At 38.2% G+C, this 26397-nt stretch overlaps 4 protein-coding genes across 4 annotated transcripts; all 4 read left to right on the top strand.

The window, feature by feature from the left end:
* Nucleotides 1–906: 906 nt before the first annotated feature.
* Nucleotides 907–3200, top strand: LOC141644417 (pentatricopeptide repeat-containing protein At4g18520, chloroplastic-like). The gene has a single exon (XM_074453949.1). The coding sequence runs from the start codon at nucleotides 1047–1049 to the stop codon at nucleotides 2850–2852; it is 1806 nt and encodes a 601-aa protein (XP_074310050.1). The 5' UTR covers nucleotides 907–1046; the 3' UTR covers nucleotides 2853–3200.
* Nucleotides 3201–7173: 3973 nt separating this feature from the next.
* LOC141641962 (uncharacterized) lies at nucleotides 7174–7833 on the top strand. Its single transcript, XM_074450601.1, has one exon. It carries the CDS (start codon nucleotides 7174–7176, stop codon nucleotides 7831–7833), a length of 660 nt encoding a protein of 219 aa, XP_074306702.1.
* Nucleotides 7834–10037: 2204 nt separating this feature from the next.
* Nucleotides 10038–12152, top strand: LOC141632735 (uncharacterized). The gene is made up of 2 exons (XM_074445252.1): nucleotides 10038–10994; nucleotides 11709–12152. The coding sequence occupies exons 1-2, from the start codon at nucleotides 10440–10442 to the stop codon at nucleotides 11913–11915; spliced, it is 762 nt and encodes a 253-aa protein (XP_074301353.1). The 5' UTR covers nucleotides 10038–10439; the 3' UTR covers nucleotides 11916–12152.
* A 12021-nt stretch (nucleotides 12153–24173) lies between these two features.
* Nucleotides 24174–25455, top strand: LOC141644415 (uncharacterized). Its single transcript, XM_074453947.1, has one exon. The coding sequence runs from the start codon at nucleotides 24299–24301 to the stop codon at nucleotides 25067–25069; it is 771 nt and encodes a 256-aa protein (XP_074310048.1). The 5' UTR covers nucleotides 24174–24298; the 3' UTR covers nucleotides 25070–25455.
* Nucleotides 25456–26397: the final 942 nt, after the last annotated feature.

Below are 26397 nucleotides of genomic sequence, written 5' to 3'. Positions count from 1 at the left end.
GACAGGTGTTGAAGTACACGTTGAATGCAAGTTGAAGGTGAATTCACCAAAGACAAGAGAGATGGTAACATTATCAGTGAACAGAAGTACAGACAACAAGGGAGTATACAAGCTGGAAATACCTTCAGTTGATGGCGTCGACTGCATAGACGGACCTCCAATCCAGTCCATGTGTCAGGCGTCTTTATTAGGAAGCTCATCCACTGATGCCTGCGATGTTCCTGCTCTTAAATCCACTCTTGCCCGAATTTCACTCAAATCCAACCACACTAATCTTTGCATTTACAGCTTCACTGCGCTAAGTTTCAGACCCAGAACCAGGAACCATACTTTGTGCGGTCCAAAAGTATAAATAAATGTATTAACTATTGTTACGGGTCTCATGAGAATAATTGAGACTCAACTGTTATATACATACAGCTACACTTGATAATTGATATAAAAACACTGAGTCTATTATAATTGAACAATTGAAGCAAAGATATAGCCAACAATTTTCCAATAAGTTTCAGCAAAATAATAAATAGAGGGGTGAATGTGAATGTGAATGTGAATGTGAATATGGTGGTGCTCCCTATGTAGTTGTGGGTGGAGTTTATAGTATTGATAAAATTCATTATTATTTATACTAAATCAGCTCTTATTTGGATCGTCTTCATTTCCTCCCCTCTTAATTTTATTTATTTAAGCGGTTCAGATGAATAGATGATGATGTAGTAGTAGTAGTAGTGCTTATTAAATGAAAGCTAATAGAAGAAATCAACAAATAAAAACGTCTAGTTGTTAGGCTTTAAAATAGGAGTAATGAAGAAATGACAAGATTGACAAGTTGACGGTTAACAGGAAGGCCACGTCTAACGAGTAACGAGTAACGACAAAGATATCAGTCAGTCCAACCATTTGATATTGTAAAAGTAATAACACAAATACATCATCACTCACCCAATTGAATATTGAATATTGAATATTGAATACTGATTGCATTCGCGGGAAATTGAATTGAAGGTTGTTAATTAGTTAGTTAGTTAGTTACTCTACTAAATCAAATGTTGCTTCACACACATACATATAATAATAATAATTCCCTTGTATTATCTGTTTCTCCATCACTTTTATGCAGACCTCCTTATTCATGTCTATCCCGACCCACTAATCTTTCTAAATCCTTGCATTTTCCCACAAATCCTACTTGTTATTCCCATATTCTTCAACATACCTCATCACTTCCTACTTCTCCCATTCTTGATTCTTCTCGCCTTGCTTCTTTGCTTCAGTCAACCACTAGACTCAAACATGTTAAGCTTATACACTCTTTTATTCTCAAGTCTCATGAAACATATTCTCTTGTTTTCCTTTATAATAATTTGATCAATGCCTATTTGGCTTTTGGGGACTTACTGGACGCCCGCAAGGTGTTTGATGGAATGCCTCACACAACTAGAAATGTTATTTCTTGGACTGCAATGCTTAATGCTTATTTCAAGTTTGGTTTACAAAACCAAGCCCTTGTCCTTTTTCATGAGTTTTTGAAGACGGACATTACACCAAATGGGACCACTTTTGTGTGTCTCTTAAATTTGTGTGGTAAGAGGTTGGATTATGAGTTGGGGAGGCAGGTTCATGCTTGTATCATCAAAGCAGGATTCAATCATTTGATACTAGATAGTGCTCTTTTATACTTTTATGCACAATGTGGCGAATTTTTGAGTGCTTTCCAAGTCTTTGATGCCATGAAACACCGGGATGTAGTTAGCTGGACGACACTCATCACTTGTTGCTCTCAACAAGGCTATGGACACAAGGCATTCTCACTATTCTCACAAATGCTATTGGAGGACTATTTGCCCAATGAGCACACTGTCTGTAGCATTCTAAAGGCGTGTGCAGAAGAAAAGGCGTTGAGATTTGGGAGACAGTTGCATGTTCTTGCTCTCAAAAAAGTCATCAGGAACGATGTTTACATTGGCACTTCCCTGGTAGATATGTATGCTAGTTGTGCCCAAATTCTGGAGTCTAGGAAAGTATTTGATAGGATGAAAAGGAGAAACACGGTCACATGGACTTCAATCATTGCTGGTTGTGCAAGAAACGGCCGTGGATATGATGCGTTAAATCTTTTCCGGCTTATGAAAAGACGGAAAATTGTAGCAAATAATTTCACAATGGTCAGCATCCTCCGAGCATGTGGCTCTATAACTGCTCTAATGACGGGCAAAGAAGTCCATGCACAAGTCTTGAAGATGTCAGCACAAAATAACATCTATGTAGGAAGCACTCTTGTATGGCTCTATTGCAAATGTGGAGAGTATACCCTTGCTTCCAAGGTTCTCCAAAGAATGCCTATGAGAGACGTCGTCTCATGGACGGCCATGATTTCCGGTTGTGCCCATCTTGGGCATGAGTTTGAGGCTCTTGGTTTTTTGAAAAAGATGTTTGGGGAAGGCGTGGAGCCTAACCCTTTCACATATTCCTCAATATTGAAAGCTTGTGCAAGCTTAGAAGCTATCGAGCATGGAAAACTAATACACTCTTCTCTCAACAAATCCCCTGCCTTTTCGAACAATGTATATGTGGGGAGTGCTCTTATAAATATGTATGCAAAATGTGGTTATGTCTCCGAGGCTTTTCGGGTGTTCTCAAACATGCCTGAGAGGAACTTAGTTAGTTGGAGATCAATGATTGTGGGGTATGCTCGGAATGGACACTGTCGGGATGCTCTCAAGCTCATTTACCAGATGCAGGCGGAAGGTATGGAAGTGGATGATTACATTGTGACAAGCGTTCTTTCAGCATGTGGCGATGTGGAGTGGAACTTGGAACTTCCGTATGAACAATTCTTGAAACTAAGTTGATTGTTCCTTTTCCATGGGAGTTTTATGTACTATTCCTGGAGTCGAAACAGCTGCTACCCGCCTACCACTTGCGAGAATACGGAAGGCAGGATGAAACATTTTTACTTATCCTTGGGTTGATGACTTGAAGGGCATGGGCTCTGGAACTTTGAGGGACTGTCAGCTAGAGGAAATGTCGAGATAACAATGTAGGGTGGCGTTGTGACAGTAACTCCTTATGTAACAGTATGTGCTTTCCATGGTAATTTTGTTAATAAGAAGGAACAGCAGCATATGCTTTTCATGGTAACTTTGGTGTGAATCCTCAGCAGTTGTTGTTTCACTTTATATATTTGCGATGGTGTTTCTCTTGTTGGGTTTTGCAGATACAATTAGTTGTTGGCTTTCCATGGTAATTTTGTTACAGGTAAGTCAAAAACAGTCGTTTTATCTTCTGTTGATTCGGAACAGGGCAAAATGATACACATATTTAGTTACTGTATATACAAGGCTTAAATCATGTTTTTTTTACGGAGTACCACCATGTTATTAGAAAGAAATTACCTATCCATCCCCTTGTCCTCCTGTATAAGTTGAGTATTTCATTTTTATGTAAGAAACCCACAATTTTGATGATTGCAAATAGACTTATCACCCCTTGTTTATCTAGCTCTATGACTCTATCTTCTTGTTCCTGTTATTATTAATTGCCTTGAATCTCAGGTGATCTCTCCACCTCAATCGTATGCGGATTCTAGTGTTTGCAACCGCGAGAGAGTATCCTAACAGCATTAACGCGCACAGGTGGGCATATAAGGGTGGTAATGGATAGGATTTTGTAATATAAAAACAAGTAATATAAAGTTAGTTAGTTATATAGCCTAATTGACTTATCTTGAAGATGTTAAAAAACTAAAACTAAAAAAGAGGTAAGTAAGATAGCAACCAAAAGAGTTGGAAGGATTGGGTTTGGAGACACGAGCACACAAGTAAAACAGCAGCGTAATATGTAATCATCAGCATCAGCATCATCAGTGAGGCATTGATAATGACAATTTTAGACTTAGTTTTTGTTGAATCATTTAGCCGTCCCTCCCTCAGGAACTAACAATCAATCATGCTCCCTTCTTTTATTTCATTCTGACGGTATCATATTAATTAAACAACTCTCAATTATTTGCAACTTCAATTCCTTAATTTAATTACTCACTAGTAGATAGTAGTATTACTATATTAGTTTCACCCTCCTCGTATAAGCCTTTCTGCATTTTATGTTTTTAATTAGGGGGTTATCAACTCATTATATTTGTTTTCTACTCATTGACTATTAATCATGGACACCTGGATTCCCAAACTATATTTTCAGCATATTGTCATTCCAAATATTTATGTCAAAAGCGTTTCAAACTCTAGTTTTAATAATCGTGCAAGGTAAAGCCACAAATAATAGACCAATAAGGAAATCGGAGGGAATATATTACTATAGTTTATTAGGATATACTCCGTACATTATAATTTCCTAAAACATCTCAATTTACCCAAAAAGGCTACGGTTACATTCGAGGTTTAAAATCGTCTATACACCACAAGTAATATTTTGACACATGGCAAAGGTGGCCAATAATAGAATATTTTTTATCTTCCATAGAATCTATCCAAATATTTAGATATTATTTCAAATTCAAAATAATTTAAAAAGATTTCATTTCTTTAAAAATTCACTAATTATTTTTATTAAGATTTTCACAAATTGCTAAAATAACATTTTCACTAAATTATTGTCGGTAATTTTTTAGTAAAAACATGCTTTGATTAGATGATATTTTCACCGATGGCTAGGTTCGGTGGTGGTGGAGCGTGAGTACAGAGCGGTGGCTAGTGTTTGGACTGGAGTTGGATGACGGTGGTTATGGCGTTACAATACGGTTGATGGTTGTAGTATTAACGTGGTGGTGCCATCAATAGCATTGTCCCGTTTTTGTTTTATTAGTAATCCGTATTAATTAATTAAGTCAGGGGCGGTTCTAGGATTTGATCATAGGGGTGCAAAAATTTAACAATGATTTCGATGATTGGAACTAAAATTTTAAAAGTCACGACATTAAGGCGCTGTTTGGTAAACGACATATTGACCAATTTTTAGCATATTCAAGGGTTTTAGTATGTTTGACCAATCAATATGCTAATTTTAGTGCTTGGTAAACAGCATATTGAAGCAGCATATTTGGGGTCAATATGCTGTTTTACAATATGCTTACCCCAGCATATTGGTTAGCATATTGTAAAATAGGAAATTTTTCTCCATTTTATAAAGAAAACTAACAATCTAATATAATCGTAATCTGACAATTACCAAACACTCAAATTAAATTAATTCTGTTAATTATAATATGCTAGTCAAACCTTATAATAAAATCTGTCATTTATAATCTGATTTTGCAATCTGTTTATGCTGAAATTAATCCGTTGTTTAGCAAACAGGGCCTAAAACTAAAACTTTAACTCTTGATTTCCTTAACATAAATTTTATATAAAAATTGATGAAACTACCAAAAAACAACAAAAATAATAGAACGAATATATAATTAATACAATTATGAAAATAAAAGACTACAATTAGGCATTAAATAACATTAAAGTCACAATTTATTACTAAATGAGATAAAAATGCAAAAATCTAAGCCATATGGTTCAAAATCATGACCAAACCGGCAAGTGATTTATCCAAGGCACTAAATGGATTTGTCCAAGACAATTAGTGTAAATGGTCATTGCCTTGGACAACTGATTGCCTTGGACAAATCCATTTAGTGTCTTGGATAAATCACTTCCCGACCAAACCAATACAAAGTAAGTATCTAACCACTGCACCACTAAGCATTTAATGAACCTTATTGACACTAAATTGTACTCCCTCCTATTCATTCATTTTGTCCCTCTTTCCTTATCGAAGCTAGTCGGATTTTTGTCCCTCTTTCCTTTTTTGGTAACTTTTGTGTGGTCCAAATTTAATTACATGTGGGGTAGAGTGGAATATAGTGTTTTGTGTGGTCCAAAATCATTTTCTTAATTTTGGTGCAAAATAGAAGGGGACAAAATGAATGAATAGGAGGGAGTATATATTTCAAAACAAAGGGGATGCAGGTGAACCCCTGCACCCCCATTAGAACCAGTAATTATAATATTAAAATACATGAAGTAATAATTCACAAATAAAATATAAATATTCCAATAAAGTTTTATCTACAAGCTTTTTTACTTTCCCTCTCAATCCATATTTTCCCTCCAACCTACTGATTAATTAAGATTCTCCCTCTCAAATTTCTCTTCAATGTGAAATAAAGATTCTGCTATATTATTACAGGTAGTGTATAAAAGATGATTTACATTGAGTGTAACCGTATCACTTTCCGAATGAATATGGTATATTATACAATACAATAATATGTCTTAATTAGAAACCTATTTTATACTACTCAATCTAATCAAAATATATATTAGGAATATATATGTTTCATACAATATCCTCGGTAGGAGAAAAAGAATAATATAATTTCTAAAAATAATATCTAAACCTATACTTGTATTTGATACTAAGATTGTCAAAAAAATAATCCTATTATTGTAAAGTATAATGAGTTGATATTGCTTACCATTTGATACGACTTACGAGTGGTAGAATATACTCCGTATTCTCATAATAGCGTCTACATAAATATAAAAGATTATAAGAAAGATTATATTATATTAGATAATATATGTGAGCATGAGTGGATGGTCTGTGATATAAATATGATAGAGGTGGTTAGGTTAAAATTCATACAATCTTTCTACAAGGATTGTTAGTTACCCCTTTATTTCATCTCCAACCCGTCCCCCTTTGTTAAAATTCCACCCTTTCACTTTTACAAATAACACAACAAACCTCTTCTTCTTCGCATCTCTATATTATTATTATTATTATCAGACTCTTTCTTCTACGGAGTATTTATTAATTACTAATTATTATCCCCTCTTGCTTCAGCTTCGGGTATTATTATACCATTCAACATTGTATGTCAATATCTGGGGAAATATAGCTACCATCCCTCCCTCCCTCCCTCTTATATATATATATATATATCAACTTTGTTTGTCCTTCCTTTTAAGGTGTTGGGTTCATATTATTTTCCAAAATAATACTCGTAATAATAATAATAATATCGTTCCCAATACCACATATATATATATACCACCTATGATTCATAATTCACATGAATATTATCCTTATATAGCTCCCTTCTTATAACACTTAATTTCATTCATTTCGTTTCCCTAATTTAATCAAATATATAAATATATAATGGAAGAGGTTAGGGCGTTGAGAGAAGACAAGAAATTAGGTAGCGGCGGAGGTGTATGGAGAAAAACATGGGAAAAATGCAAGTCATTCAACCATACTAAACCAACTACCCAAAGATCATCATCATCAGTATTACTTGGCAGTGTTTCAAATACAAATACATCAAATACAAATACAAATACTACTCCGCCGAATGCAAGTCCATACATGGCCAAGAGCAAATCATGGTCAACTCTATACCCAAGAACACCAACAACACCACGAGGAGGAGGAGTATCAGGTAATAAATGGGGGAGATCATTATCCAAGAAGTTGTCGTTGTCGAGGAGTAGTAGTAAGGTGGGGCTTTCAACACCCAAAGGCTGTCTATCTGTATACGTGGGACCCGAAAGGGAGAGGTTCATAATCAAGGTAGAATGCACAAGCCATCCATTATTCAAATTGCTACTGGAAGAAGCCGAATCAGAATACGGGTTTCACAGCGATGGCCCGCTAGTCTTACCGTGTGACCCAGATATGTTCTCAAAGGTGTTGTTCCAAATGGAGTCCGACCGTCATGATGATTATATTATTACACATTCAACATGTAGCCCTCGAGGCCGCACCTCTTACCATCATCTTCCCCCTTCATCCTCCACCACCTCCCTCAACAACTATTAGTATTATTATTATTATTATTATTGTTATGATTCCATATTTTTCTATTATCAATCTGGTCCACAGCGCAACCTGAAATGGTCAAACCAAACTACTGGACTTATTATTATTATTATTACTATTTTGTTAGAAAAGGGGTTTTATATATATTGATTTGGAATTTGTGATTTTGAGTTTGAAGATAAAGTCTAATCATTATGTCCTTAAACTATAGGGCGAGCTTGGTTCCATTTGCTTATAAACATCTTTTATCTTTATTTATCATATATTCACAATAACAGAAAAGAGTAAGGAAGGTTGGTTGTTTCTTGTGTTCGCCATGTCATTTCATTCGGTTTCAAGATTGCTAGTCTCGTTGTTGTAAACGTGCCATCATGTAAAACTTAAATACTTGGCCTGCATGCTATTGTATTTCTTTTTTTTGACTGTGACATGAATACCTATTGAATAGTATGCTTCTTTTTTTGTGTGTATAGGCCATAGGGTGAGTTATAACCGCAAATTTGACGTTAACAAATTTTCAATCAAGGTTATCATGGATCAATCTGTCATAAATTTATAAGTTGAACAATTGTCAAACAAACCGTTTTAAGTTTTAGTATGTGCTAATGGACTTGTGGTTTAGTATGGCATAGAAATTGAGTCCACTTTACGATTTCTCCAATATCAGTCAAGCCCAGCCTTGGATTTAGTCAAACTAATCTCCAAATAAGCTCAATTTGAGCTTGACCAAACTCTAAGTCGAGTCGAAGCTCATTATGGCTTGGATCGTTTGCAAAAACTTATTTGGACTTCTTTTCTTGTTTTTAACTTGACCGCTGTTTTTCCACAATATTTTTATTATTTTGCGGCTAAATCACTAAGGGCGTTTGGTTCAATAGCATGGAATGGAATGGATTGGAATATAAATCCATAATGATATGGGGTTCTAAATCCATTCCCTCGTAAACTTGTTTGGCTCATCTTCTTAAAATTGTAGAAGGGAGGAATGAAGTTTGATACCAAGGGGGAAAAGTTGGGTATGAGATTCTAGGGATTGGAATGAAGTTATAACTTTATTCCAAAACACTCCAACCAAACATTGGAATAAAGCAAATTCATTCCAAGAGAGCCAACCAAACACCCCGTAAGAGTCGTACTGTATTTATCATTAATCAAATTTAAAATAGAGTTTTTTGTCAAAAACTACCTTATATTTAGGGGTATTTGTAAAAAAACTACCTTATATTATTTTTCTTGTTTTAGACTACCTTTGTTTTCTCATTTTTTGGTCTAAAACTACCTACGCTGAAAATATGGCGAGATTTGGTCGATTTAGTGACATTAACCTATCTCACATGACTTTCTTAACATCAAACAACAATGATCAACTGCGTCCAAACCAAAATTTAATTTCAGATAAGCAAAATTAATAAATTTCACATTTCAATAATAACTACAAACATCTACTAAAGTTTAGCGTAAGTACTTTATGACTTCCCAAAATCGGGCATTAGTAAGATTAAAACATAAAATAGTCATGTGAGATATGTTAAAGCCGAAAAATAGACCAAATATGGCTAGATTCTTAGCGTAGGTAGTTATTGACCAAAAATAAAGAAAACAAAGGTAGTTGAAAACAAAAAAAAATAATATAAGGTAGTATTTTTACAAATACACCTAAATATAAGGTAGTTTTTGACAAAAAACACTTTAAAATACTTAAAACTTTGAAAAGATGGTTTTATGATTTAATTTGAAAATATGATTGTTTGTTGGGTTTCAGTAAAGGGGCCGAGGGTTTTGATAGTGTAAAAGGCGGGTTAAGAGCATCCGCAAAGGTGGAAATTGAGCTCCCCATATACACTCTCTTTCCTCATATGGGGCTCCTCATTGTTGCACCAACCTCCCCAACATTTGGGGCTCCACTGTTATTAGGGAAGGTCCCCAAAAGAAAAGTAAGGCAATTTGTGTTACTTTTGGGGAGGTTCCCAAATTTTTGTGTGTGAATTGGGGAACCTTATTGTTGCATAGATGTAGTTATGAAATGGGGAGGGTAAATGGAAAAGTTAGTGGAAAATGAGGTGGACGAATAAGAAAAGGAAAGAGAAAATATGGGGAGCCTTACCTTTGCGGATGCTCTAATGTATTAAAATGGAGCGAATTGGAGAGCCCAGAATGCTGCTGGGTGGGCATGCAGTGTCATTAGAGGTTGCCACGACTACATTAACAGTGTTTAAAAAGTTACACGTGGCAGTTGATTATCTACCAAATTACAAAAATTTGGACTTCCATCATCATACCCTTCACTTACGCAAACTACCCACTTTGTCAACTGCTTCCATCCTTGATCATCTTTCCAAATTGTAAGTTGCATTTCTTCTTCTTGTTGTTGTTGTTTTCTTTTATTGTTACACTGGTGAGTGGTGACTGTAAAATTATCATGTACTTCGTATAAATTAAGTAAGTGTCTCCGTGTATGCCGCGTAATCTTTTATTCGATAGATAGAGAGAGTATCCTCACATCACAATACATGTATTTGGAACTTTATGATATGGACCTCGTTGTTGAATAAATTGATGTTTGCAGCATATCTGGGAAAACCAACCAACTGAGTAGAAAACATATAATGCTGGCCTCAACTACTCCTGTTCACACAAACCAACACCAAAAGGCCACTCCTACTCCTACTGGTTGGGGAGTAATAGAGCTCCAACTAGTTGCTTTCATCATGGTTTTCTCTCTTACCGGCCTTGTCCCTCTCCTTGATCTCATCTTTCCAGCCTTTGCCTCCGCATACATCTTAGCCCTATCTAAGCTCTCCTTCCCACCTCATCATCATCCCAACGCTACCATGCTTAGCCCCAACCTTTACCAAGCCGGACGCTTCTTTCGGATCTACGTCATTTTGGGGACCACACTCGGACTGTTCTTGCCCCTTGCCTATGTGTTGGGAGGGTTCGCAAGGGGAGATGATCATGCAGTGAGGTCAGCCACGCCTCATCTGTTCCTGCTTTCCTTACAGATTTTAACAGAGAACATTATTAGTGGAGTCTCGTTATTTTCGTCACCAGTGAGAGCGCTTGTTCCTCTCATATATACAGTCCGGAGGATTTTTGTTATCCTTGATTGGGTGCAACACGTCTGGGTTAACAAGACTTTGCCTCTCAATGCCGCTGCTAAGGTAAGCCGTTGTAACTCATTTCATCATGGGGTCATTTGTTTCAACTTTTACTGCTTTTTCCGATTTTTTTCCCAAAATGGGGTTTTCTCACAAACTAATTAACGAAATAGGTCGACTTTCAAAGTTATTACCCAAAATGGGTCCACATAGGATTCAACGAAGCTGGGTAAGAAACCAAGTCGCTCACCGGGTAGACGATTTAAAGTCAAACCGCTCAGCTGGACAGCGACTTTGTTCGCAACGTATATTCAACACCCCTTTGTTTCCCCCTCATTCAACAAACTCAGCCAAATCGCCTAGGGGGAAGGCGACCTGACTTCAATTCGCTCCCTCACTGAGCGATTTGATTCTGAGGGGTGAAATTTTGTTCAAGTTAAGGCTTTTATTGTGGACTATGAAAACGCTGAGGTGGAAGGCGATTTGAGTCCAAATCGCTGACTCGGTATGCGACTTTCCTTGAAGTAGCATAATGAGGTTTGGTTGGCATAAAGTGACACTTTGGATATGGTCGTTGTCCGGCTAAGCGACTTGAATACGAGCCTAGCTTCGGTGATGACGTGGACCCATTTTGGGTAATAACTTTGAAAGTCGACCTATTTCGTTAATTAGTTTGTGGGAAAACCCCATTTTGGAAAAAAAATCGCTTTTTCCCCTGTATTTATGATGATGTCAATTTATTTGAGTTTCCATGAGCCTAATTGAAATGTGGATTAGGATGTTGCATGGTTTTGGTTTGGCAGAACATTGGCAGTCGCAAACATGGCCTACTTTTCCATCAATCTATTCTGTTTCCTCATCCCTCGGTTTCTACCAAAGGCGTTTGAGAGATACTACAACGAAAGAGACGAGATTCGCATGAAGATGTCTGAGGACAGAAGAGATGCATCATCTCAACATACTGTGGACAAAAAGACTGACTGATTTCCCTTTCCTTATGTATATGTAATATGTCAGTTGTTAAAGTGCTTTCCTTTTTTATTTGTAGTTGGACGTTGGAGTAGTCCAAGAATTGGGTTTGGCTAAGCAGGACGCGGGATTAATGCTTTTCACATCTTATTAATAGTAGCAAGTACGAAGTAGTATTTGTTATAACAGAAGCAAGAAAGAACAATAAGAAACAAACGTACAGATTTAAGTAGTTCACTAACGGTGTGTTAGCTACGTCCACATGGCAGAAAGGAGAGAGTTTTATTGATATGTGAGTAGTTTTCAGACTACAGATTCAGACGGTATGACAAGCACGACTGCGAGGTAGAGGCTTAGATAGTTTATATAATACTCTCTAAGACCTAATATAGAATGGCCTAATAAAGGTCCAAGACAGACCTAGCCCAATAACAGATACGGATATTGTTTTTCTTTTGGGGGCGTTGTCCACGGACCCCCTTCGGGGACCACGTTGCGTCCCGGAACCCCTAAACCAGGGCGCTTTGCCCCTGGACCCAGACTCGCTGCTCCGAGCAGCGAGACTCCCGCATAGTCGTTCGAAGCGGCGACTAACATAATCAAGGCACAAACCCAACAGTATTCTTTATACATCTACATATACATCTATATCCTATCCACATATTTTAACGCAATACATAGAGAGTTCCCGGTGTGAAGAGTGCTTAGCGAATCTGATGTTGACGATTAAGAAACAAACTCCCAGAAAAATACTGCTAAACTACTATTTCATCCAACTTCAATCTTGGTCAAACTTAATTCCCATATGATGGAAGAAGCAAACTCATTTTTTCACTCCGCACACAAAATACACAACATTTAAACGGAAATGGATCCTCTCCATTTCCTTTCTCTCCATTTCCTCTCACAATCTCTTTAAATATTAAAATTGTGCTCCATTTTTTTTTTTAGACAAACGTGTACTATCTTATAAAAACTATATAGAGCAGATTACACTGTATACGATTACAACCAAAACCAAACTATTTACAATACAAACAAAGAGGAATTAGATACCCCTGGACTATTAGAAACCGAACAAACCGAACGAAAATTACAAGCCAAACTAACTGAAACTGAAATACGACATTTCTTAAACGGCGGATGATAGTAGTCTTCGAACTGTAGCAAGTCAGGCTCCTTCCTTTAAGACCTTTTAACTGCAACATCATTAGCATTAGCATTCTTGCTATACCTGCAAAAAAAACGCAAATTGTTAACAGAAACCCGCGATCTCTTCCTCGAAAAAGTACATGACCTAACCATTCGACCCTTTCGAATGGAATGCTGCACCTTGCAACAAAACTTCATGCTGGAGTTCTCTTTGACCGAGTTCTCTTTGACTGCAACAAATTCAAACTGAACCAAGGATACTTTGTTAACAAGAGATGAATCAGACGAAAGCCGTTTCTTCTTGGCAATATGCGAAAGCCGTTTCTTCTTGGCAATATGCGAAACAGACTCCTCATGATCCAACTGATCACTCTCAGACTCCAAATGCGAATGCGAAAGCTGATGGCATTCTTCTTGTAAAGGATGAGGAATGGGAACTGCTGCTTCCCTTTAAATTTCTTCATGGGGAGTTCCCGTCGAAATAAAATTTGAAGAGACGAGGGGACAAACCTTCAAGGATGACAATGATCGTTGATGGAAAAAAAAAGGAGATTCTTCCTAAGTAACAAATTCTCATAATCTTCGGACGACAAACGCAAATTATTTTTAGGATGCTTTTTGTTGGAGAATGAGTATTTTCCATGTGTTGAGGTAAACGTATTGGAGGAATTACAGTCATCATCCTTAGCTGGCAAAGCCGGATAAGCCTCATTAAGGCTTTCAGAGTTCAAAATAATGTCAGAACCAGCAGTGGCAGTAATTATGTTTTCAGAGCTCATATTAATGCTAGAACCAGTCGCAAAAGGGATTTCGGAATCAATAACAATATCAGAAGTTGTAATTGCAGCAACAGAAGGAGAAACATCATTTGACACCAAAGGAACACTACTACAAGACGCTTCATCCAAATCACCGGAGATTGGAAACTTATTAACCACATCATTTGCTAGCAAAGGTTTCTTACCTTTCTTGACTGAACCAAGAGGGTTAAAAGGATAAGCGACTCGTTTGCCATTAACATTTAAAACTAAAAGGTCACCCACTGAAAGGAGTTCCCGATTAACATCTTTGTTATGCGGGTCAAATTTCACAGCATGTTCGAAGTCATCAAGAGCTTCGTTGAGAAGATTCAAATGCTTAAAAGACAAGCCTCTACGATATAAGGCCTTAACATTCATCGGATCAAAAGATAAGACGAAAGTGCAGTAACAAACTGCCCGATTATACTGAGACAGCTTTAACTCACAAGCTGCTAAATTAAGGACAAGGGAGGGGCAGAGGGAAGTGGCTACGGGCTGGTCATGCGTGGGTGGAAGGCCTAGAAAACATACAAGCTTAAGCGCAAGAGTGTAGTGACGAGCAGCCAAAACGAAATTCCCTTCCCTGAAAAGAGAGTTGCCCCTATCTTTCACCAGATGAACATTGGAGATAGAAGGAACCCCCAATTCCATAACCAACACAGCAAGGTCATCATCATCGACACCATTATCCACCACAACAAACAAATCACATAGATTAAGAAGAAGAAATTGATAATCCATCTTGGAAAGCCAGAAAACAGCCTAGCTATACGGACAACAAAACCAGAGCAGACTGAAGAGCGAATATCCCAGGAGAAGCTGGACTTAACGCAACCAAAGAGGGAAAACGCAAAACGAAATCCAGATCAAAAGCTTGACTGAACTAGAGACCAGAGAGCATATACCTCATAAGATTGAAAAACTAGAAAGAAAGAAACAAGAAGAAAGCTACTGAGGTTTTAACCCATCGAAACAAGTAAAAGGCTTGAGATCACCAATCAACAACAAAGATAATAGCCACACAGCAACACAAAAGTAGTATACAAATGATACCTTTCTCGTCTTGTTCAGTATCAAAGACTACTCCCTTGTTTGTGTCACTCCTTTTACTGTCGATTTGAAGAGTAACTGGAGAAGATCGTGAAACTTAAAAGCAGAAGCCGGAAATCGCAAAACGAAAGACCGAGGGAGGAAATGGGCGCTCGCCGGCGACCTGAAAAGAGTAGTTAAGATCGCCGGCGAGAGAGGTGAAGCGGTGGGTGAGGCGGATTTTTTGGGGGATTTAATTGGGATTTTTAGGGTTCTTCGATTTTTTGAAGAGAGATATTGTGCTCCATTTAAACCTACCCATCATATTTTAAAAGATTCTTTCCAAGACTAAAAGTACTCAAATTCAGTCTGCATTCCTCTGTGCAATGCGCTCGTCTGATCGTCTCCCTATTCTGGCCTAGTTTTCAAATATCCTCCTTCCAACCTATATTCTTTCACTCAATTTTTTCCTATCTATATTTACTTTTTTTTTTCTTTCAAAATATATTGTTACGAAATATGTTTATACGATGAATGCAAACAGTTCCAAGACTATAGGTTACGAAATATGTTTATACGAAATATGTTTTTTCCTCTGGGATTTTTAGGGTTCTTCGATTTTTTGATGACGGGCATGCATTCTGATTGTTACGTAGTACGTACTGTCCTCATTTCCTAAATAATTCTATTGATACTTTCGAAATTGGGATGCTTATGTGCGGCGGTCTTTGCTGAGACAATTGAAGGAGCAAATGATGACGAATTTTTGTGTTCTTTAGTGTTTTGGAATCGTAGGACTCCCAATTTTGTGAATATAGTCAGAGAGGTGGTCAAGGGTGGTTGGAGGTGGTACGAAAATGGTCAAGAACAGGTGCTGCTCGTAATACTTTGTTTTCACAACACATGGGGTGTTTTATGAGAATGTTTCTGTTTCGACTTGAGGGATTGTTTATCGTGTGATGAATTAAGTATGATGGGTGTTATTATGATTTATAATCTAATAAAAAAAACGGCAAATGATCAAATAGTCTGGGAACTGAAATAATAAAATTAGGTTTCGAACAAAATCAAATCGTAAAAACGCAAAATATTGGAATTAAATAGGAAATAAATGCTCGGAAACGTCTTTCTTGTCGACAATTATATACTGAATTTCGATAATAGACCTAAATCACAAAATTAGGGTTATGATTGGTATAGAAGTTTACCTCAAAGTAGTACTGTTCGATGCATTTTTTCTTCTTGATACCGATGTAAATTGCTTCTGAGTCACCGAAACATTGTTCGATGCATTTTTTCTCCTCGATGATGTCGCCAATTGCTTCCCTTCAACCATTTTAGAATTGAAATTAGGGGAAAGGGAGGTTTGTTGTGAGTGTCGTTCAAGAGAGAATTAAAGAAAGAAGGGTTTGTTGTGAGCGTCGTTAAAGAGAGAATTACATGTTTAAAGATGTTTATATTATATGGGCCTGATGTACCATGCTTCCTGTACAACAGGATGTAGGATCTTATTTGTGGAATGCAAATATGTTGTTATTAAGCGTTAGTTTTTATTACTCCGTATTTTATTATTTATTTATGGTCAAAGCTTTAAAGTTTGGTCATTAAACTTTTACTCTAAAAGTCAAACTAAAAAGATTAGATGGGATAGAGCACGGGGAAAGTGGTTAAGTAAACTTCTAATGTTTTTCTACCAATCTACCCTGATTACGCTTATCTAATACATCTCGCAGTTAATTTTAATCCTAATGATAACATAGGGTGTTAATCTTTAAGACATACTCCCTCAATCCCTCTAACCTATTTGTTAGTCATGTGGACATTAGTTGAAATTTGACTCCCATCGAATTTTGTCTTCTGTATTAAGATATTAAGCCGATTGACAGTTGTGCTCTACAATGATGCTTGAGTGAACCAATTATGATGGTTTAGAGTTGCAATAGCTTAGTAGTTCATTTCAAAGGAGATTTATTGAAACGTTTTTAAAATTAAACAGCATCCAGATTATTCATTAGAGTAATTTTCTATTCTAGAGAGATAAAGTTCTAGAGAGATAAAGTTCTCCTCTGCTCCATGGAGGCCTCTGCTAATGGCCTCCCACCAGAGAATACACCCATTCAACTCAACCCCCCAGATCCTCCATCAAACACAAAAAACTCAAAGAGAAAGACTATGCATCTAAGCGAATTCATCAGCGAGCAACCGCAAGCGATGAATCTAGGGAACTCTCAGCCTATTATCAACAATCCTTCAACTCATTCCCAGTCCACTCATAGAGGGCCAACCCTCTCGTACAAGGAAACAGTTCAAGGATTCGATTCGTATACAAATCCTTTGAATGATATTTCCTTGGACGATATCGAAATCGAATCTGATGATGATGCGGAGATGGAACCGGATGAGGATAGCAATGTGTGTCCACGCATCACACTCACCAAGGAAGATAAGGCTCATTTACGAAAGCCATGGAGACGTTCTTTAATAATAAAAATGTTCGACAAGAACATAGGTTATCTCTCGCTCATGAGAAAGTTGCAAGCGAAATGGTCAATCAAGGGGAAATTAACCCTTACTGATTTGACCAGTTCATACTACATAGCCCGTTTTACATCGAGAGAAGATTATGAGCATGTAGTCACCCAAGGGCCATGGATGATAGACGACCATTACCTGACAATTCGAAAATGGCGACCAAATTTTGTTCCATCAGAGGACAAAATTAAGGGTACGTATTCCGAACTTACCTGTCGAATACTTCAATGAAGCATTTCTCAGGAAGGTGGGGTCGAAAATTGGTGAAGTAATTCGAATAGATAAGAACACTGCCTTAGCGGAAAGGGGACAATTCACGAGAATGAGTCTTGAGGTCGATATATCAAAACCACTACTATCCAAATTCAGGCTAAATGGTAAAATTTATTGTATTCAATATGAGGGACTAAAGATGATATGCTTCAATTGTGGCAAATTAGGTCATAATGCGGAATCATGTCATACGACTGAAATAAACAATGCAGCAGAAAACATTCAACAGACGGATGCACAACAAGCTATGGTGAGTGATCCCGTCCCTAACAATTCCTTCGAAGCAGGACTCAGGCCCGAGGAGAAAGATGATTTTGGAACATGGATGATGGTTACCAAACCCCCAAGAAGAAAGGTAGCCAACAACCAGGTTAAGACGAATCCAGGCCCAGGCCCAAGCACGAGCAAAACGGTATTCAATTACGCCAATAATCAAGCTCAACAGGGGTCCCGGTTTGATATTCTAAATAATTCCGACAGTAATCAGGGATTGCAATTTCCTAATGGGGAAAAGGAAAATATACAATTCAGCTCCAAAAAGATTACGGAAAATAATTCGGTAATCAATCAAAGAATTCTTTCCTTCAATAAACAGGCTAACAAGATGCTTTCTCAATCCCGTCCCATAATTAGAGCCTCAAAATCTTCCTCTACTTCCAAAAATCCTCCCAAAAATAATCTAACCAAAAATAATTCTAATATTGGGCAAAATAATAATTCTAATATTTTACAAAATATCACAAACTTACCAAAATCCAACTCACAAGCCAACCCTATTAACATCCAAACTACCTCCCCTGTTACGTTAATTCAAAAAAATTCCTCCCCTGCTCCCACAACGATCGAAAACCATGGACCCTCACATCCCATACTTGGATCTCAAACTACCACAAATCAGTCATCTACCTCAACACCCACAGTTCGAAATGATACCACCGACACAAACTATCACAAAATCGATGTGGAAGGAGACTCTCGCACCTTATATGGCGGTGATGGTACGGGAGAGTCCAGTGATGGACATCAGCTTCAGCTCAATCCAGGAGGACCCATCGACACTCCAAATGGAGATGTCGATACCATGGAACATTAATCAAATTCTGTCGATGGTAAGTCGATCGTATCTAACACATCTACATTATGCCCCGTTCCATATGTCGGATAGAATACCCGCATTAACACCCAGTTTGTCCCCCATTACCTGTATGGTGTGGAATATACAAGGGACTGGTAATAAAAATAAGATCAATGCCCTCAAAGAGGTTGTCAGAGTTTACAAACCCGCGATTCTCGCCCTAGTAGAAACTCATATGAATGGTGAACACGCTCAGAAAGTGCAGAAAATCATAGGGTACAGCGGTCACTCTAGAGTAGATGCGAATGGTTTTAGTGGTGGCATTTGGCTATACTGGAGAGCAGAATTCGTGACAGTAGTTCCAGTCAAAGAACATCCTCAGTACATAACGATCGAAGTGTCACGTAATGGAGAGATTCCTTGGTTTTTTTCGGCAGTTTACGCCAGCCCAAACCCGAATAACCGTACGGAACTCTGGGCTGAGTTGGAACGTTTTGCGCATACAAACAATCACCCTTGGCTACTAGCTGGAGATTATAACGAGACACGGAATTTAGCTGAGCGTCACGGGGGTGATTCTAATATGGCTCGAAGATGTGACCTTTTTAATAATTGGATAGAAAACTGTCAACTAATCGAGGTCGAGTTCTCAGGGCCTGCACATACATGGGCTCGAGGGAAATCAGAGGAAACGCGTCAAAGTGCTCGGCTAGACAGAGCTCTATGTAATAGTGAATGGAGTGTTATGTTTAGCGACGCTAGTGTTCGACATCTCCCTGCGTTTCAATCGGACCACTGCCCCTTACTTATTTCCCCTAATGGGTTCGCTCCTATCAACTCGGTTCAACGCCCATTTCGCTTTCAAGCGGCATGGATGACGCATGAAAATTTCTCCGACTTCATTGCTTCAAGTTGGACGAATAATAACAGTCTGGTCACCCAATTAAATGATCTGTCAAATAAGTTGCAGCAGTGGAATGAAGAGGTTTTTGGCAACATATTTCGCAAAAAACGCGAGCTGATAGCTCGCATAGGAGGTTGCCAGAGAGAATTAGCGATCCGTCGACAATCTCATCTTATAAAATTAGAAGCGAGATTAAGAAAGGAACTTGACGATATCCTTGAACGCGAAGAACTCCTTTGGTATCAAAAATCTAGGGTGGAATTCATTCGGGACGGAGACCGAAATACCTCGTATTTTCAGGTAAGCACCTTAATCCGTAGGTGGAGGAACCGTATAAATTCTTTGAAGAATGATGAAGGGGTGTGGGTCGAAAACCGGGAAGATGTCAAGCAGCTAGTAGTTGAGTTTTATAAGAAGTTATACACTGATGATATAACTAATACAGAAGCGGCAGATATCCCTTACGACCTTTTTCAAGAATTTAGCCAGGAGCATTGGGCATGGCTAAATAAATATTACTCACCGGCAGAAATCGATAATGTCGTCTTTAATATGGGCTCTCTCAAAGCACCTGGACCCGACGAGTTTCAAGCACTATTTTATCAAAAACAATGGTCCATAGTTCAGCATGATGTATATGATATGGTCTTGAAGGCATTGGAAGGCAAGGGTTTTCCGGAAGGCTTAAATGATACCCATATCGTGCTAATTCCGAAGGTTAGCGGTCCCGAACATATCTCACAATTTCGGCCCATAAGTCTATGTAACGTAGCTTACAAAATCATTAGCAAAACTATAGCAAATAGGATTAAAAAAGTCCTACCATGGCTTATATCCGAAAATCAAAGCGGATTCGTACCGGGTCGACAAATATCGGACAATATAGTAATCTTTCAAGAAGCAATACATACAATGCGAAAGAAGAAAGGCAAAACCGGGTATATGGCAATCAAGATCGATTTGGAAAAAGCATATGATCGTCTCAAATGGAGTTTTATTGAAGACACAATGAAGGATATGCAATTTCCGGGCTTAATGATAGATACGGTGATGGAGTGCGTCACGTCTCCGACTATGCAAATTCTATGGAATGGAGAGCCTACTGAGATATTCAAGCCTACAAGAGGAGTCCGTCAAGGTGATCCGCTGTCCTTTTATTTATTTGTCATGTGCCTCGAGAAGTTACAGCAGGCTATCGATGTTCGAGTGCGAGGCAACGATTGGCTACCATTACCAATATGCAAGAATGGGCCTCGTATTTCAAACCTTTTTTTCGCAGACGATATGGTACTTTTCGCCGAAGCAAGAGCTGATCAAGCAATGGTAATTAAATACGTGTTGGACAATTTTTGCCAAGCATCGGGAAAAAAAGTAAGTGTAACAAAATCAAAAAAAATTTTCTCCACAAATACTGACACGTCAGATAAGGAGGCAGTTAAGAGTATCCTCGGGTTCGAAGACACAACCGACCTCGGGACATATTTGGAGATGCCGACCATAAACGGCCGGGTCACCAAAGCCACTTTTGCGAATCTGGAAGAGAAGGTCAATAAGAGACTCGCAGGGTGGCAGACGAAGTACCTATCATTAGCGGGTCGAAACACTCTTGTCCAATCAACCTTGTCTACCCTAGCTAACTACAATATGCAGACAGCTAAATTACCGCGGTCGATTTGTGATTCTCTTGATCGAAAAACAAGAAGGTTTCTATGGGGAGGGAGTGAAGAGCATAGAAAAATTCATCTTCTATCGTGGGATACAGTACAGAAGCCAAAGTCTTTAGGCGGGCTTGGTATTCGGTCATCTCGACAATCAAACGCGGCTTTTCTCACTAAATTGGGTTGGAGGGTTCTTACTGAACCTCGAGCTTTATGGGCTAGAGTCATTCGCGCAAAGTATTGTAATGGGAGATGTGATGTCGATATGTTTCAACCCAAGCCGAATATGTCTAATGTTTGGGCCGGCATTACATCACAAGCAAAGATCATAAACAGTGGGAGTACGGTAGCAGTCGGGAATGGACGGAAAACTTTATTCTGGGACCATTCATGGATAGATGCGGGATGTCTGTCTGACCGGGTAATAGCACCTATCCCTGAGACTATTCATGGAGCAACCGTGGCAGATATGTGGAGTGAGGGCTATGGCTGGAAATGGGACAACTTCTCTAATTATTTATCCCAAACTGACCTCCTCAAGATTGCATCATATTACCTCTCGCCTGAACCATATCTAGAGGACTCGCTTTACTGGAACGCATCATCCAACGGAAAATTCTCAATCAAATCTGCCTTAACACTCATCAAAACAGCCGACATGAGTCCGGAGACAGAGCCCATAGCATGGCATGTCATATGGAAATTACCGGTCCAACAAAGAGTCCGTATGTTTCTTTGGTTAGCTGCACACGGTCGTCTCATGACCAATTATAACCGGGTCCGTAGAGGAATTCATGATGATCCAGTATGTCCACGCTGCTTCGAAGAAGATGAGTCAACCGATCATCTCCTTCGCCGTTGTCCTTATTCCAGAGAACTTTGGGACCTATTGGGTGAGTGTGCCGTTTCTCCTTCCTTCTTTACCCTACCTTTTAAAACTTGGATTTCCAAAAACGCTAGTAACGGCATCCCATTAGCTTCTCATGATTGGTCTATGAAATTTGCGATAACTTGTTGGTGGTTATGGCGGTGGCGAAACAATGTGGCTTTTGGAAGGTCTGATGATAACCCAGTGGAACCAATTCGGTTCTTACGACATCAATTCGAGGCTACACGAAAAGCTTTTGACCCATTCTCTATTTTTATACCTATTCCGGGTACTGTGCACGAGGAGAGGTTCATTCGCTGGAATACGCCTCCCCACGGATGGGTTTTGTTGAATACGGATGGTGCATCAAAGGGAAACCCGGGTCCTGCCGGATGCGGGGGCATTTTACGCGATGAGACGGGTGAATTTCTAAGTGCTTACAACTTTTCGGGTGGCTTTTGTACCTCCATGAGGGCGGAGATGCGCGCCCTTTTGGTGGGTTTGGAACGAGCTCGAGCCTTGGGAATTCGCAAACTATCGGTTCATATGGATAACAAGACTTGCGTGAGTTTCATTCATGATGAACAACTCTTGAGTAATAGCTTACGTCCCATCGTTCAACAATGCATCACTCTCATCAAGCTAGAAGGTTGGGTGGTCAAAGTGGATCATGTATTCCGAGAAGCTAATAGAGCAGCTGATTGGCTCGCTAACGAGGGAGTAATGGCCAGCACCAATGTTAACTACTATGATCATCCTCCGGACGGCCTCCGTTCGATTCTTCGTGAAGACATATTAGGAGTAGCTATACCTCGTCTAGTTACTAGTTAATTTCGTGTTTGTATCGGGGCTTTGCCCCTCTTTTGCACCAAAAAAAAAAAAAAACTAAACGATTACAATAATAATTGTCATAAATATGGAGTATTAGTTTATTTTAATGGTTTAGTTACGTTAAATGCATGTTATTTCCTTTGATTCATTTGAATTATCGCATGTGATTAAAATACTCCTCAGACCCTTCAAAAAAAAAAATACTCCTCAGAAGTTACTAAATATGTAAAGAATCAAGTGGGGGGGTGACGTTTTAAAGATACGTTACAAATATGAAATCAATATGTAGTAAATGAAACTATGAAACTGACAAGCTCCATTAATGTTAGAGATATTTAACGTATCATACCGGGAAATACCTTCAAAATCAAACACGTAATTCTCGATTTATCAATCACAAACACGTGATTATGTATGCATCAATCACATTTTTCGACGATAACCCAGCTTATTTCTCTAGGTGATTAAGATAAATTCAAAAATAGAGTGTTATGACAGTCAATAAAACACTTGATACTATATTTGACAGTCACAAATTGTAACAAAAATTGTCCAATATTTGTGTGGAAATAGATAAAAATAAACCATAAGATATAACCCTCTCAAAATGTGTTTTAAGGCAGTATTTTACACACATTTTCGATGATAACTTTTTTTTCTTCACTCCACTCACTCTAAAGGCAAACAAACGACTTGAGAGCTTATCAATCACTTAAAAAGATTATTTGTATGACTAAATTACTGAAAATGCAATTCAGTCACGACTTTTATTCTATCTGTGATGTAAAAAGACCGTTACGATTTAGCAGTAAATGTTATTGGGTATATAAAATAGAGTGTGTGAACACAATTGGTAAGTAACTGAATGCTATATGTCACGTGTAGCGTGAGCACGGATTTGTCACATTAACTATGATAATTATCTTTGTAACCAAAGTAGATTAAGCCACTTAAAATTGAGAAAAACACTTGACACGATGATTTGCACTCACAATTTGTGGAGAAGATTCGAGTCGAACAACAAATTACAATCGTAGTTAGTACGTGTATTTTGTTACCGAGCGCGGTAAATTCCAATGATGAGATAGGGGTGGCATTTGGTTTTGGTTTTGGGGGGTAGAAAAATAAAAAATAAAACGACGCCGTCCAAGTTTGAAACCCTACCTCAGACTTTATTTCTCTCACATCCATATCTCATTTCTGGTCACTCGTATCAAACAATTTCCTTTCTTCCTTTAATTATTTTGTTTTTCACTTTCCTCTTTCAAAAACAAGAATGAAGCTTAACAAGAGCAAGAACAAAGGCAAGGTCCATCCTTCTCCCTCTTCCTTATCCTCAAACCCAAACGACACCGTATCAACCCTCAACAAACTCCTTCCAGCAGCAATCCTTACCCTCATCTCCATCCTCTCTCTTCAAGACCAGGAAGTTCTCGCTTACATGATTACTCACTCTCTCTCCTCTTCCTCTCCCTTTTTCACATCTTCTTCTTCTTCTTCTTCTCGTAAGAACAAGAAAGTTACCCCCGATAACAACAACAACAACAACAGCGGTAAAAAGTTACCTCACAAGGTTCCTTGTTTTGACTGCGGTTGTTTCGATTGTTACACGAGTTACTGGTTTCGGTGGGATTCTTCACCTCACAGGGAACTTATTCACCAAGCTATCGAAGCTTTCGAAGAACACCTTTCCGCGTCGGAACAACAAATCTCTAACAAACTCACTCCCAAGTCAACTCGTAAGAATACTCATAAACTCAAGAAATCTGACGCAAGTTGTTCTCTTTTTACCCCCGAGGTGGTCACCATGAGTGTTATTGATCAAGATTCGCCGGAGATTGTGGTGACGGAAAATGGGGAATCTTCATCGGTGAAGGGTGGTGGTGATGACGTGGAGGTGGAGGAGGAGAGAGAAAGTGGAGTCCAGGAAAAGCAAGTTCAACAGCAGCAGCAGCAGCAGCACAAGGGGTTGGCGAGAAAGGTACTTCCGGACGTGATTGGGTTGTTTAATTCTCGTTTATGGAACCTTTGGGGTCCGAATGTTTGAATATTAATTAAAAAACAAAAGGGGTTGTTTAGAGTATCTAGGAGGGAGGGTAATTGGTTAAAATTGGTATTGCTATTGTTATTGTTAATTAATTAATTAAAGTACTAAGTAGTATTTCCCTTATTTAGTTTTATTGTTCCCTTTAGTTAATCAATCAATCGAGTATTATAATGCTTAATTGCTACTCTGGTCTGGTTAGTAGAGTAGAGTGGTGGTAAATGGTAATATCATATCATGTGTTGTTGGGATATATAATATTAAAGGGAAAAAATGAAATTGAATGAAATAGTAGTGTTATTGGCTTATTGCTATATATGATACGACGTGTATAATGTTGTATCATCAACTCCTATCAAATGTGAAAATTGTCATACATATTTTGTTGCTACGTCACTCAGTGTTGCTACTTTATTATGATGATGATGATGATTATTTTCAAATTGTTTTTGTGGAGACTCCGACTTCTTCAATTCACCCAATCATATGATGGAGAGTCGTACTGTGTTTAATGACGTGAGCTACTCCTGTGTAATTAATATTCAACTCTTTTTATGTATGCAACTTAATTAATAGAGAGTTATCAACTGTGTATCATTTCAGATTTTGTAAATGCTGTGTTTTACCTCAACAATTTGGATTAATCCACCATTCCTCATAAATGATAAACCCAGTTTTACTTTGAAAATTAGCTCTTCATTCCATTCAATCTACTACCTCCACACTCCACACTCCACACCTTCTTATGCTTTTCACCAAAGCATTTCAGTAATAACAATCATGTCCAAGGCTCATCATCAATAATTGATTAAACGTCGCTCACAGTCAGGGTGGATGTAGACGGAGACTCGCCAACATTTTATAGTCTCTCAATTAACTTGACATCATTTCCATTTTCTTTGGTATCATATCCTAATTAAATACTCCTTTCGTTTCATTTATTTGTTTACCCGTTTTACATTTGTAAAAAGGGAGTATGCTTGAAATTGTGACTAGTAGAAATTGAATCGTTGAAAGGGAATGAACAATTTACTCGTCAAGTTTTGAACGAGTTAGAAAACCAACCCTGTGTGAATGAGTCATACTTTCACTAATGAGCTTATAGTTGGAGAAGCAAATGAGAAAGGTGTAGTGTAGTGTAGCGTCTTTTCTCGAGTCCCATAAAATAGTTTATGGATAAAACAGGAAAGGACGGAAAATGCAAATTCCCATGCCATTTATTAATTTAATTTAATTTGATTCCAGCTTATCAAGGAAGGTGTAGTGTGGCGGGAATCAAATTTGACGAAAATAAAAGCAAAAATGTAGTAGGGGTGTACTACTGTCTACTT

This window comes from Silene latifolia, chromosome 2 (assembly GCF_048544455.1).
Source record: "Silene latifolia isolate original U9 population chromosome 2, ASM4854445v1, whole genome shotgun sequence".
Taxonomy (NCBI): domain Eukaryota; kingdom Viridiplantae; phylum Streptophyta; class Magnoliopsida; order Caryophyllales; family Caryophyllaceae; genus Silene; species Silene latifolia.
This window is presented reverse-complemented; position numbering and strand designations above follow the sequence as displayed.